This window comes from Accipiter gentilis, chromosome 12 (genome assembly GCF_929443795.1).
Source record: "Accipiter gentilis chromosome 12, bAccGen1.1, whole genome shotgun sequence".
NCBI classification, from domain to species: Eukaryota; Metazoa; Chordata; class Aves; order Accipitriformes; family Accipitridae; genus Astur; species Astur gentilis.
The window spans coordinates 9,024,942-9,040,107 of NC_064891.1; the positions used below are offsets into that span (position 1 = coordinate 9,024,942).

At 39.8% G+C, this 15,166-nt stretch overlaps 1 protein-coding gene across 4 annotated transcripts in view; it reads left to right on the forward strand.

Moving 5' to 3' along the window:
- The window catches only part of WRN (WRN RecQ like helicase), a 47,808-nt gene that overhangs the window by 3,219 nt on the left and 29,423 nt on the right, over window positions 1-15,166 (forward strand). For all 4 annotated transcript variants that reach the window (XM_049815366.1, XM_049815367.1, XM_049815368.1 and 1 more), the window contains exons 3-12: window positions 624-739; window positions 1,689-1,834; window positions 4,648-4,796; window positions 7,102-7,251; window positions 9,184-9,256; window positions 10,225-10,333; window positions 10,914-11,328; window positions 12,013-12,093; window positions 13,315-13,459; window positions 14,653-14,728. In XM_049815366.1, coding sequence (XP_049671323.1) covers window positions 624-739; window positions 1,689-1,834; window positions 4,648-4,796; window positions 7,102-7,251; window positions 9,184-9,256; window positions 10,225-10,333; window positions 10,914-11,328; window positions 12,013-12,093; window positions 13,315-13,459; window positions 14,653-14,728 — 1,460 coding nt within the window. The remainder of the gene's footprint in view (window positions 1-623; window positions 740-1,688; window positions 1,835-4,647; window positions 4,797-7,101; window positions 7,252-9,183; window positions 9,257-10,224; window positions 10,334-10,913; window positions 11,329-12,012; window positions 12,094-13,314; window positions 13,460-14,652; window positions 14,729-15,166) is intronic.

Consider the following 15,166-nt stretch of genomic DNA (forward strand, 5'->3'; position numbering starts at 1 on the left):
TTATGTCTTCCAGGGTTAAGTGAAGTGGGCTGGCTGAAATGTGGGACTGCGGAAATGGGGCAACTGAGCTATTGCATACAGCTGTACTAAAACAGAGATGGGCCAGAGGATTTTAGCCTGATCAGATTTTGACTGACTTGAAAAATTACTTAAATTATTGTCCATTATTTAATATTTTTTTCCTTATATTTGAGGTGTGCCAGTGCTACAGCATTGGAAGTAACATTGAGGGGGTTTTGACACTGTTAAAAGTGGATGTTTTCCCTAACATTGTTCTTGGAAAGCTACTGTATCTCTTTGGCAGGAAGAATCCAACTAAACTAAATTGAGGTGAAAACTCAGCCTGCACGATTTCAGTCCGAGTGCTCAGAGTTATGCAAAGAAATCAGGGCATGAACCTCAATGTTTTTATAAGGGGGGGTGTGTCACCCTATTCTTAGTTGACAGTGATACCGGCCCTGCATGTGGACTGCAGTTCTGCTGCAAGGTTTCAGTAACCACCAATGCCAGCCTTGCTGGGATACAGCATTAAAGCTGCATGCAGTGGTTGCAGAGCCAATGCATCTCTGTGGCAAGGTTAGGTGTGGCCAGTAACCAAGCCTCTTCCAAATGTTGTTCAACAGAACCCTACTGTTCAGCGGAGTGTTTTGGAAGATGGGCTGCCGTTCCTAGAGTTCCGCGGCTCTGTCATTTACAGCTACGAAGCCAGTGACTGTTCCCTTATCTCAGAAGATATCAGGTAATAGGTCTTACTCTGTGGTTTTTGGTTTTTTGATTTTTCGAGTGCTTTTTCCTTTCTGAAAAGGAATTGGCTCTTGTCTCTGTCTGCTTTTCCTGGGCTCATTGTGCATTTGATGTGTCCAGAGGTCAACAGTTCAGCCAGAGAAAACATCTGTTCTTGTTGGCTGTCTTGTTACATGTGGCAATTGTGTGTTACTGGTTGCAAGCATAAACCGAACCTATTTCTCATGATGGTGAATTATCTGGTGAGGGAGATCCCTGGTTTGTCTACACTGTGTTTTCTCCATTGTGCTATGCAGTAACAGTTTCCCATTTGGTCTTTTTGTGGGAGACGCCATCGCTGAACCTTGCAGTCCCTTTCAGCAGAAGCAGTAAAGGCTCTAGCACAGGTTCTTTGCCTTTCACAGTATGGAAAATTCATTGAACTTAAGTGACTTCACGGGGAAGTATGAGCTGTAAGAAATCAAGCGTATGTGTTAATTCATAACTACAGACTGTATGTTTGAAAAAAAGGTAGTACATACATGATCCAAACAGATAATTATTTTCCCCCCTTTTTGCACAGTACAGCTCGTGCTACTGGAGAAAAAAATTCTATACAAAACTTTCAGTGCAGTGGCATAGATAAAGAACAAGCTTTCAAGGGAATATAAACTATTCCATCAGCTTTTGTATCTGGCTGTTTCCTGAGGCTTGCTATACACTACTGTTTGAATGCAGTAAGATCTGCTAAGGTTTGAAGGGTTTCTTGTAGCTTTTGGGACCAGCAGGAATTTCACCTCATTATAGTCTTGATTTTAAAATGGTTTCTGTGTCCTGTACATGTGAAAGGAAAGATGCACTGGCTGTGACTCTCTTGATCATCTTTATGTAAGATGACTTAAGCCTGGTATTTTAAATACTGGTAGAAGAACAGTTAAATGTGAAGAATATCTGTTTCTTTTCAGGCAGAGTTTATCAAATGGGGCTGCTGTTGGATTTGATATTGAATGGCCACCGTCGTATACTAAAGGAAAAATGGCAAAAATAGCTGTAATCCAGATATGTGTAACTGAGAAGAAGTGTTATTTGTTTCACATCTCTTCCATGTCAGGTACTGTAATTCCTCTCTTTTTATTAGGGCATGAGTTGCCCTCTGTTTCTTGTGATTAAGTTTGAACTTAAGCCTTGAGCAATAGCTGGTATTTCACACTACGTTAGATAGTAAAAATCCATCCTTCTCCCCTTCCCCGCCTATAATAAAGGGATTTATTCTTTGCGTATTGCCTATGTATATCAAGGGGATCTTAGCCCAAGTCTTGCCCTGTGTGCTGGCGAGCAGCATTTTAGGTTCTGAACAGGTTAAAAGAATCTTTCTTGAGGATTATTTTTCTCTCTGGGAAAGAATATTTTAATTCAGTTTTAAAAAACTTAATTCCCTGCTCTGATAATGAGCTTTCTGTTTCATGCCAAAATAAACAACAAACCTAAATTTAGCAGGCTGTTTCTTTTTAATTTGGCTTCAATAACAAAAACCTTCAAAAATGATGGCTGTTGTGCCGTTTGTTCCCAATACCTGCATTTTGTGACATTGGTTTTCAGAAAGAATACTGGATACCTGGTGTGATGCAGCTGTGGGGAAAGAAAGGGGTGTGCTCTACAGAGTCTGAATTCATTATGGATGTGAATGAAAGCTTCCAGATAGGGGAAAATAGGAATGAGGGAAGGAGGCAATTTTATAACCTTTGGTTTGAATGTTAGATTGGAACTATGCCTGTGAGATGTCTCTGATTTCCCTGGGGTGTGCATGCTAAGGTATAATAGCGATAATTTTAAAGTTGGTGTTCAATCCTTTATCATTTATAGCAAATGGGGTGGAAAATTTAATTGCTGGAGGCTATTCAATCCGGGAGGCAGAAAGGTACAAGTGCACAAGAGAAAAAGATTTGAGGAAAGGAAGCTAAGAGAAGAAGAGTCATAAAAAGCTGAAATGATTTTGATTCTAAAAGTGAAGATGTTTGTGTGTTGACACCGAGTATGATTGCATGTAGGGTACTGTGTGTTACAGCAGAAGATGGTGTTTCCTCCTGAATAATTTTCTAAAATTTCTGTTCTTGCCAATGGGATATGTATGTTGAACTGAGTGAAATGTCAATGTTATTGCAGGAACTGCAGCCAACTTCTGCTTATTATGCAGAATACTTTCGATCTACAGAAATGTGGATGTTGGCAGAGTTAGCCAGTTGGATAAGATTTACCAATTTTTGTTGCAAAAAATAATGCTTCCTTCTGCAGGAGGAAGAGAGTGGAGAGTTCTTGGACTCTGTATAAAGGACAAAAATTACATATATTTATTAGGATGTTTCTTGATAGCTATCTTATTTTTTACTTTTTTATTTTCTTGCAGACTTCTAAGAAAATGAGGCCTGTTTCTCAGATTGTAGCCTCTGTATAGTCTGAACTTAGACCTTTTTAGTTCATGCAGTCACTTTTCTAGAAATGAGGTGGTGGAAATGGAGCACAAGTCCTCTACTGGGAAGTTACCATCCTTGAAGGTTTTCATCGTGATATTCTTAGGTGAAAATCCCTTGTTCAGTAAGTCAGCTGCGTACGTTGCAGGCTTTTATTCAGCTCAACTGTATTTATCTCCTCTACAGAGGATTTTCTATATTGTGTTATGGCTGAGGTGCTTTGGCAGTGTTGTAGTTTGTCTGCATCTTACAGCACCAGGCTACTACAGTTTTGAGGTTTTTTAACAGTAATTTTCTATTGCTTTGAATTGGACCTGAAACTTCACAGTCCACAACGCAGCTGATTGCGGCTAGAGTTGGAAAAGTGTTTGTATTGTGTGTCAGTGGTAGCCATGGAAGTGTGGAGGTAGTTGTGTAAAAATAAAATCAGTGATGCAAACTGATTGTTGAAGTATATAAATAGGTATTACAGTAGTGAAAAGGTGAAATTTGAAATCAGAACCAAGTCAGATATTAAGTACTATGTGTTTGTGCAATAGTGCCTGTTTGTAGGTACTAGAATTATACTTGAGACTAATTCAGGGTATCCAGCTGTGGGTTCCCAAAGGTATGTATTTAAATAAGATGTTCTGAATTCTAAATGGAAACAAACACAGACGGGAGAAAAAGGCTGCTTTTGTTCCAAGTGTGAAGTGTCTGTGGCTGTTCCCTCCTGTAGAAAACCAAATATGAAAGCTGCATGCTTTTACTTGGTCCTGTAAATATGAAAATACCCTTTGATGCAGGATTGCTGTGCCAACAGTTTGGGATAAATAAAAATATAATACTTAGCATTTGTGTACTTCCTCGAATATTTCTTTTTCATACTTACAAGAATGACTTGCCTGGGACTGGCGGAGGATCTGGCTGGCGAAGTCTGTTTTTCAAATGCTATTGTTGGACCAGCTCAGCATTAGCACTGAGTATGCCTCCAGAGAATGCCATGGCTATGGTTTAAACTGTTTACTGGGAATGGAAAATGGCAAAAACTGGGAAGGAATAATGTGGACAATAGTAAAATAATACTGCATTTGGTTTCATGAGCATGTGATTGTGAGAATTAAAATATCTTTTTTCAGTTAGAGGTTGCCTTTTTGTTATGTGGTTTAATGATCAGTAAGACAAATGAAGTAAGGTGGTTTAATTTTTTACTTGATATATTTTCAGATGCAGATTGAATTTGTTTATTTCAAATATTCCTTCCCTGTTTGTCTGCAGATGATACATTACAATCAATTGGTGTTTCCAGTTGTTCCGGAGTACAAACGGTCACATCAACAGAGCAACTTTGGGGGCTTTTCCTCTAAAAGCACAGGTCTTTGCAGATGGCCTTTGTGCTAGGATTTTGTCATTTCCATTAGACTTTCTGGCATCTTCCAGTATTTAGTTTCTCATGTTTGGGCTTAATCTATTTTAGGTTTTCCCAAGGGACTCAAAAGACTGCTCGAAGATGAAACCATTAAAAAAGCTGGCGTAGGAATTGAGGGAGATCAATGGAAGCTGATGAGTGACTTTGAAATCAGACTGAAGAGCTTTGTGGAGCTGGCTGACATTGCTAATGAGAAAGTAAAGCTTAAAACCTTTTTGGTGTGGGAGGGTATCTGGTTATTGTGCTATACAAAAGGAGGCTTCCTTGTCTTCATAGGATTTCAATTGTGATCACAAACGTATTCAGTAGAATAAAGCAGTTATGTATTTAACTTATTTAAAAAAAAAAAAGAGTTTGAACAGAACTCTCAAGCAAGTCTGCAGAACTGTCTTTCAGTGATCCTGTTCTTAATGAACATTTGTCCCTTTCAGGTCTGTTCACCTTTTGCATATACAAGGTATGGCTTTTTAATTCAGCTGCAGATAGATTTTCTTTACTACTTAGTGATGGAAATTGCCAGATTGTGTCAAGTCAGGGTCCTAATGGCGATGGTGTACTTGTCCCAGCAACGGCTGAACCCTTAAGATAAGATGCAAGAAACGCTGTGGAGGCAGTGAAGGACTGATGCCTGTTTGAAGAGAGGCAGCCCTCCTGCCAGGGCTTGCTTGGTGCTGGAAGGAAGCATCAACGTCTTCCATGAAGTTCTCCATGCGGAGGTGTTTGCCACATGATCTGGAGCAGTAGAAATATCTTTGTTTCCATGGCTATCAAGTCAGCGTTACCTCTGTTCTCACGTTACCTCTGTTCTCATGTGGGTGCAGTTTCCAGTGCTTGATGACCCATTGTTTAGAAATGATGTTACACTTGGCACACCCTGAATTTCAATGTAGTTGGATTTTGGTTAGATATTATTTGAAGTAGGGAGATCTGTGCCTTCTTATTAGGAAAGAGAGCAAAAGGTTCACTACCTTCCAAGTCATCCTGCCATTCTTATTTCTAGCATGTCCCTTAAAGCTTTTCTGTTGTCTTGTATATGTATCCTTACCTGTGCGCGGTCTTTCCATGGACTTCTCTTTCCTTCTGTGCTTTTATTTTTTGTTTGTTTGGTAGGACAATAGCAACAATTGGGAGTTTCCTGGTGGAGGACAGAGATTTATGCCTGCAAATAATACTACTTATATACCTGTCTCTGTTCTGTGCTTTATGTACCCTGTGTAATTAAATCACAGTGGGGGAGAGGGGAACATGATGTATCATCAGTGTTTGGGGCAGTGTTCTCCATATGAGCCACCTTGATGTTTCAATTCCTAGTGGGTTGGACGTTGTGCAAATTAAACTGTTTTGCTCAAGCAATAGAAGGAGCTGTTTCTTTTCAAGCTTGGAGTTTCCTCAGTTCATGCGCCCACCCCCACCCCCCTTTTTTTGTCCCAGCATCCGACTCCAGAATAATTTGTAATGAAGATGAGCAATGTGATCTCTGATAGCAGCTTTAAAGTCTTCTGCTAAAGAGAAAACAAACCAAAAATAAACTTGAAAGTGAAGCTTGAGAGAACAAAGAGTAGGGTTATACATAATGGCACAATGTGAGGGGTGGGGCTGGGAGAACCTAAAATGAACAGTGGGTAGGGTATTTTATACCAGATTTAAGGGGATGAGCTGATAATGCTGCACTGCTGCTGTTAGGCTCAACGGTTCTGAATGTTTTGCAAGTGCTTGCAAGTTGGAATAGCAGAAGACTGTGCCAGTAAGTCCTGGATCCTTCGGGTTTGAAGGAAAGTTTCCCAAACTGGCTATTAAGACAAAAGCATGTAGCAACTGTGATTGACAAGGTTGATTACAAAAGCAATTGAAAATAGCAGTGTGGTGGGGAGACTTCTAGAGACTTCTGATGAACTGCTTCCCGGCACACTGAATAGTGGTTAGTGTGGTCTATAACTGTGCTCTTTTGCTTGCACTTGGGTTCAGACTTGCAAAAGATGACAAAACACTCACAGGCAGACTTCAATACTTCTGTGTTTATATTAAAAAAATTCCTAGTGTTTGATACTGATTTTCTCTAATTAGAAAGGCAAAAAACAGAAAAATCCTGGAGAGAGGGGTTGCTGCTTAAGTCTATGGCTCTTATTTTATCAAACTGAAGACTACATTGTACAGCTGTTTCCTATTTTTGGTAGTGTGACAGTACCACCTCACGTTGTGTGGACTTAGCTGACCCTAATGCCATCCTTCCAGCCTGACAATGTAGGTATGCCCTCTAACAATACAGTTTCAGGGCAGGGAAGTACAGCTTTCGAATGGCCAAACTACTTTTTAATATGATGAGAGCAGAATTAGGCCTGGAGAACAGTTACTGCTTTGATAAACTAGTTTGTTCTGACTAACCCAGAGCTCTTTGTTTCTAATGAAGGATTAAGGACACTTTGCCACTTCTAAGAATATATTCTGCCAGGTCTAATTGCTTTCCCCTTTAAACAAGACCTCTGGTTTTTGTTCTTTCCCCAGCTGAAGTGTAAGGAGATATGGAGTCTCAATGGTCTGGTAAAACACCTTTTCGGCAAGCAGCTTTTGAAGGATAAGTCTGTCCGCTGTAGTAACTGGGAGGAATTTCCACTCAGTGAGGAGCAGAAATTGTACGCAGCCACAGATGCCTATGTATGTACAAGAAGAGATTGCTATTCCACCTGTATCAATAAATTTGTTCTCTACTGTGCTGATAGCTACCATTTTTAATGCCTTTCTGCTACAGAACTTAATGAATGTAGGAAGACCCTGAGGATATGGGATGCTTAAAGGTGGAAATGCCACCAAGTAGGGTGCTGTTCAATTCCTTGTCCGTTTTAAGTTTTCTAAACCTCAGTGCTCATCCAGAGCTTCTTAATATCTTCTCTGTTGAAGATGGTACTGCTTGTACCTGACTTTCACACTGAGATCACTTGAAGAGGATATTGCAGTGAACATTTTGCATAGAAGATTGAATGTAGAGGGAAGAAAGAAACCCCACTCCACAGCAGCCTTGAGCCTCCCGTGAGATCCTTACTTCTTAATGTTTCATGGTGTTGCAAGATTTGCCTTTTTATTGAAGTCTGTTCACGAAACGGAGCTCCTGGAAGTTCTGCTGTGCTCTGAAAGGGCCAAGTAACACAGGCGTCAGCAAGTATGCCTGAGGAATGTCTGTCCTTTTAGAGTCACTTCAAGTTGTCACCTCAGGGAAGTGAGTTTTAATGCAGCAATTGGGTGAATCTTACATCTGACTGTATGGTGTAAGTTGAAATTCTTGCAGTGTGATTATCCCACATAAGTGTAATATGGCTGATGTGTATTTAAGTACAATAATCGCTTATGGAAGTGAAGAGTGGGCAATTATTTTTTTTGTTTCCCTGTCTGCAGGTATTGGCTTTAGTGTGTTAGCACTTTTGGATGTGTTTTTTACTGGGATTTTTGGTCATCGTTCTTGAGCTGCTTATGAAATAAAATCTTCTTAAATATAATACATGAGAAAATTAATAAGCAACTTTGAAGAAATACAATCTTCTCCAGTGGCCAGCAGAGCAGAAGCACAGTACGGGTTACCAGGAAGAGTAATTTAGTTGCATGTGAATTTTTGTAGCTCTGAAGAAGTCTCTGCTTTTCACTATTTTGAAAAGAGCGTAATTTTCCCACAGTTCTGTGAAGGGATTTACCATTATGCTGCTGGGTGCTGCCTTCTTCCTGGGAGAAAATTGTTCTTTATGGCAGCAAAATAAAACCCCCTCAGGTTTTTATTTCTGTGATGAGGTTAGATACAGGAAGGGAGGTGGAACAGTGGTCTCTGTTTTCTTTTCTGACTTGAGAAACATTGCATATTTTTCCAGTTCAGTTTAACATGTAACTGTGGAGGGTTTAGCACCTGTTAAGACCCAAGTCAGTAAGGAAAGGAGCTCTATTTTTGGTGCCTGGTGCAGCTGCAGGAGCCAGCTCTTTCCAGGCAATGCCTCTTTCTTGCTATGCTCTGTTCACCTGGCCTGCCTTTTGGAGCCTCACAGGAAAACATGAGAGAGTAACTTGTTTCTTTCTCTTTCTTCCTTAAGATGCTTTGGTTAACATGTGCAGGCTAATTAGCACATTCCTAGCTTTAGGCTGCATTTTCCTGTTAGAACTTATTATTCATATCAAGGGAAATATTAAGCACACAATCTATCTTAGTAGGTTCATAGCTATTCTCTTGGAGCACTGCATAAAATCTGAATGAGGTGGAGCAGATGGTGAGACTGGGAGCAGAGTACTTGGAGCTTTCTTCTTGCAGCTAACTTTATAAGATAACCATGCTGGCATCTATATAAGAGTATCTACTACAATGTAGACCCCAAGTCAGGACTTTGCCTTTTGTGAAGCATTCTGTAAAATGTAACTTGGTTGTGATGAGCAATGCAGTAAGGCAGACCATCGACCGTTGTACGGCATGGGCCAACAACTCGGGATCTGATTTTCGCAATGTATTCATGCTGTGGTTTGCTGAATTAATTCTTGGGTGTTTTTTTTTAGTCTCTAAAGGTGTTGTTTCTCTGTAGAGTACTGAGTACCAATTTCTTTCCCTTTCTTTTGCAGGCTGGCTTCATCATTTATCAAAAACTGAAAAATATGAATAACGGTGACTGGAAATTATTTTGTGTAAGAAGAGGTAAATGATACATTCGGGCATAAAGAATTCATTCAACGTACGATAGAATATTCTGTTTCCCAACAGGTTTTTTCATAGTATCTTTGTGTCAGGATTGTCTGGCTTCTGGGTGATTAGAGATGGCTTCCAGAGAGCACAGACTGTAAAGGCTCTTAGATGACCTGTGTTGCCATGCTGGGTAACTATTTTCCATAGTGATGTAGGCATGCAATCTCGGTATGTTGTTTGTTTCTGCTGTATACAGAGATGGTAAAAATTCCTGCTGTCATTTTAGTTTGTTTATGGAAGCACTTCAGTGAGTTAATTTCAATTCTGCTGACGCAGGTACAAAAAATCTAGTTTAAGAAGAAATAAGACAACAAAAAAAAAGATGTTATGAAGTAATGCGTTTCTTGATGTATATAAATAGGACTCAACTTTTTTTAGAGCAGCTTAGCATTATTTACTTGATTAGAAAAGTGATTCTAAAATCTTGGGTTTTGTTCACTTCTATATTTCATAGCAGAATTTAAGTACTGCATGTAGCTTATGGTTGAAAAAGAAGGTTTTTTTTGCTTTTGTACTGGCCGAATTTTACTTTTCTAGCAAAGACGGAAGTGGCAGTACTATCCCCTTAATATGTGGTGCAATTTTTTGGCTTTGGTTTAGGCAGCATATCTGCCTTAACAGCTCTTTTCTGGAAGCTGGAGGGTGTACTGGGGAAGGATGACATTGTAATGGTCCTGTTCTGTGTTCTTTTTCCCCGAGCATGCATAATGGGCCACTGGAAGAGATGCAGTGCTGAAGTAAATGAAAGCTTAGCCTGATTCCGTGTACTTGATTTTTTTTTTTTTTTTTTTTAAGCACTGGAAAAGGCTGTCTTATCAGCTGTATATCTTGTAGAAATGCAGTTACTTGGATGGAACTTATTTGCATATAGATGTTAGACCTCAATTAATGTGAAATAACTGTGATGGCACTTCTTATAGATGACATGTCAGAGGTTGTGAAGGAGCGCTTGATGTCACTAGCTGAAGAGATAACGGACCTGGCTTCTCATATCCCTGACTCTTCTGAACAACTTGCAAATTTGCAGAGGTTAGCTTTTTGCCAGCCTGTCTCTGCTTTACCCCTAAGATCGGTGTTTTGCTCTTGATCCACAAGGTCCCATGCAAAAAAATACGTGTGTTAACAGCTGTCTCTGTTACCTGTGAGTCCTTTTCCAAGAAAAGAAAGCACAGTATGCTTGATGGGGAAATACTGTCTTTATATGTAGGAACTTAAGTTTTCACTGGTCTAATTGCAATGAGTTTGACAGTGAACTCTGCTGAATCTTCTTCTTCTTGCCAAAATGCACACCAATACCTTCTTTTATAAATACTTGGGACTTGTTGCATGACTACTAGAAGTCTGGAGACTTGATACCAGCATGGGGGCAATAGCATAAACAGTGTTTTTGGGGAGTCTTTATAGGTTTTCTTCAGTGTAAAGAAGTTTAATTTTCTTCTCACAGAAGTGGAATGCCAATTGCATGTGAGTGATCAGCCTTTATGTGTGAAGTTTTGGACAAACTCTATCTGGAAAAACAGACTACTTTAGAATCCTTAGTTTTACTTGTGGCTAAGATGTGCGTAGTAACTGCCTTTATCATTTCGGTTTGACTTGTTTTACCTTCTAGGGCTGCAGAAATACTAGCTGACATATCAGAGAATGTAAATGCCTTAAGAAGCATGCTGTTTTGTTCAGCTTCCCCTCCTGTACCGGAGAGGAGCTGTGGTGCAACTCCAACAAATCTTGAAGCAGAGTCAGCAAACGTTGAAGCACAAAAAGTTGAAGTGCCTGAATTTGCTAAACAACTTGAAGGCGACTTCAACATCTGCTCTGATGCTACACTAGCTGGCCTCTGGGAGGGAGATATTAATGAAGAAGAGGCAGGGAGAGGTAACACTGTTGTGGAAGATGGGCCTGCAGCAGCCAGCTCTAAGGACAAAGCAGATGGAGATGACTTCATGTCACTAAATATTACTGAGCAAGAACTTCAAATCTTGGAATGTCAGGCTGCAAAAGAATTGGTCGACAAAGCTACACCTGAGGTAATAAGAAAAGCCCTCATTAATCATGGACACCCAACAAAGGAAATTATCTCATCCTTAATTTTTCACAAGACTTTAAAAAATTCTGTTCCTGAGAGAATATGAAGGTGGGCTGGAAGAGGGGCTCAGAGTCTGGAGGGTATTTGTGGAGATAGTCAAGCCCTGAGATGCTCTTCAGTCATGTGATTGGAAGGATTAGTACTGAATACAGAAGCTCTAGATAGTCTGATTAGTTTTCCTTTTTTCAGTTGCTAATATGTTATCAAAGAACTTCTTGCAGTATGGGGACAGATTCTGTACCTCAGCATCTCTTACTTGGTCATGAATAAAAAACAGTTCTTTTTCTAAGGGATCTGTAAATAGCAGTCCTTCTAGTGACTGCTGAATGTGGATTGATGCCTCTTAAATCAGGTTATAATTTCCTTATGTTCTGAGTGTTTGACACATCTGGTGATATTACTGGTTTTGTCTCTTACTACAGGGCCTTGTTATGTTCCAATATTTCTTTCAGATATTTTTTTAATGAGCAGGCTTCAGAGATGAATGTTGAGGTTAGTTATTTTTTGGTAAAAAGTAAAGGCATACAGAGAAATGATTTATAGTATGTACAGAAGGTTGAAAAGTTGTGGGTAAAACAGAAATAACTTTGCGGATAAGAAGAAAATATTTTTTTTTTTTCCTTAGGAGGCATGCTCCACAGACAACGAACAAAATATTTCCTGTGTCATTGAAAGTGATGAAGAACTGGAAATGGAGATGCTTAAAGTGAGTGCCTTGGGGTTTTGTTTTTTAACTTTTTTCTGTAATGATGATGCTCTTGGGTTACAATGGAGTGTCATGTGGTTGAGGGGAAGGAATATGAAGCAAAACGGTGTTGCTTACAGAAGGTGGACAGAAGACAGATGAATGTGTGGATACCTAAAGAATTCAGTTTACTAGTGTTAGACTTCAATATCGCTTGCATCTTGCCACATCTTTACTATACCAGCTTGGACTTGATCTACCCACTTAGTGCATTTGTGTAGATTATCATTCATCTGCTCCAAGCGTCTTGCATTCAAACTCTTGTCCAGGAGGTTGAGCTGACAGGGAAGTTTGTGTGCTGCAGATGCTGCTAACCTGGGCTGTAGGTGAAACTGCTCTGTAGCCATATTTTGCAGGCCTCTTTTAAAATGTTTCTACTGGTATAACTTTAATTTCCTGAAATGAAGATTTAGATGTTGGGTCTTATTTTTCTTTACCCTGGCTTTCTTCCTGATCCCGCAGAGAGTGCTGTATGTATTTCAAGTCAAATGACTGAACACTTCCACCAGAGCAGTCACAAGTGTTCCTGTGCTTGTACACGTGTGAAGGTTAAGTGTGTTGGTTTCAGCTAAGTAGGAAGCAAGACTTAAAGGTCTGGGGAAAAAAGTTGAATTTTCTTCTAGGAAGGGACCAGGTCTCTTCTGGATTGTTCTCAGTGCTGCATGTCAATCTCCTATAAATGCAGTTCTGGTCAAAAAAGCTAACTTGAGTAGAAGGGGTTCAGTTAGTGTTCCTCCAAGTACCGTGTTTCGGAAACAATGAGTGTAGCATGACATTGGGATCCCATAATTTCTCTTTCTGTTTTTTGTGACTCGTCTCCTAAGTCACTTCTCGGTGAAACTTGTACCTTCATCTAGTTGAAAGTCATAAAAAAAACCCCAAAACCCTGACTGTTGGTTTTATAAAATAACAGATTTTAATGTCTTAAAAATTTCAAAGACCTTTTTGCAAAGAAGAAACAAAAGCCATTGTTTTGGTACCCAGGAAATGGGTCTTGGAATGTGAATGCTACTCACAGTCGTTTGACCACTGTGCTTTTCTTTGTGCCATGTGCCAATAGGTCTGAATTTCATGCCATAAGTAGATAAAAAAACCTCATGTGTCCCTTTATCGTATTACCTCAGACGTGCATTGTATCTACCCTTTCATGCTCCAAAATAACTTTTTCTCTTGATTTCTCAGTCTTTAGAAGACGTAGATGATTGCGAAGGAGTTTTAACTGAAGGAGAGTCCAATAAAGCTAGAAAATCTCCTGATAGAGAGTTGAACGTTGCACCAGGTGGTGAAGAAGATGAAGGCATTGAGGAAGAAGAGGAGGAATGTTTGGGTATGTTTTGAATTATAGTGCATGATTAATTAAAGAAACAGCCCACTGTCTATAGAAGCAGATGTGGAAGCACAGCTTGGTTTCATAAAGCAGAAAGTTAAAGCTCATCTGGGTTTCGAAAGGAGTACTTGTCTGTGTGTCAAGATGAAAATTTAAAGGTGTCCTTGCCAAAACACAGATGACTTCTGCCACGATCAGTAGACGTTATAAATGCTTAATGGGAGTAAAACTGATCTGGGAATGTGGAGGTCATGAAGAATTGAGGGTGCCTATTCAGAACACAGCAGAGGGGAAGATGGTACCTCAGGTACATGCTTATTTTCTGTTGTCCCACTACTGCTGCTTTGTGGTAGAGTTCTTAGGAAATTCTGGCTTGGGGGTGATCTTGACCTAATGCTTTGGTGGTGGCCCTGTGGAGACAAATGGGGAAAAGAGGCTGAAATGTGAGGTGAAATACACCTTGGCTTGTTTGGAAGGTGTGAAAGCTTTCTTCCCTGGTTGTGTAAGTTAGACTGTGGACCTCGTCACTGAAAATAACGCCGTCAGGCAGGAGAAAAGCCACTTGCTTCTTCCAAGCAGAACGTGGGCTGCTAGATGGGGACGGATGAGTTGATTGTTTCTTTGTTCAGTTCATCTCTGAACAATAGCCAAACAGGCTGTTACAGGGAATGTGTGCTGGGTCAACAGACAAAAACTAGGTGGAGATGTCATGCTTTCTACTGCTGAATGTTAATTGTAAATTTCAACAGAGATCTTGAATACATTTCTGTAGTGGTTACAGCAAGATCAGGGTTCCCTTGTGTGTCATTTTTGGACCATGACTTCGTTAGCAACTTGCAGTGTTGGGTCTTGATTAGTGTAACTTCAATAGGGTCTTTCAAGGCATGCCTAGTACCTCGTCCAAATAATGCAGCTATGCATTACAATACCTATTGCTTTATTATCTCATTAATCAAGCCATATGTTCTCCTTCTCATGCAGGGTCTCTGAGGAGCCTGTTTGCTTTTTTGTTCCCTTATTCTAGCCCAAAAATATCTCTAGAGTTTGGTACATCTCTTATCACTGGAGTTGCCCAAATCCTGGGCCCTGGGCATCACTAACCTTGAGCAGACTGTTGTCTGTCAAGACAGTGCTTTGTCTTTTTAAAATTTACTCACAGATGATTTTGTTTTTTCTTCTCTGTCCCACTAAAGATCCATTGCTGCCAGTACCCAGTGAAAGCCACATCACATGTCTGAAGACTTATTTTGGGCATTCTTCTTTTAAACCGTAAGTGTATTTACTGTTAAAATGTACACTCTAGGGTTCATTTTCTTTCCCTTCTTTCAACTCATATGATTTTTTTTTATTACTACTTATTTTAAAAACCACTAACAAATAGGACCTGTGCTAAATCCCTAGGAAAAGAAAAGCAGCCTTTGCCACAACAAGATGTCAAAATAAATAAATCTTATGGAGTATTAACTACAATACTCTGCTCTCACAGTAGAGGATGAGCTTATTGGCTCTTCTGATGGCATACCTCCTGTGATCAAAGCTTTATTATATCGGGTCTAGTTCAGGTGTTTTAAACAGCGAGCAACAAACTGCACGAATGTTATTCTCTGTATGATAAACTTCCTTAGTCTGGTTATCCTTTGTTATGTGGCTCTAATTAAGGAGGGACAGGCCTCTGTATAGTGTGGTGTAATCTCAATGGAGTATGTG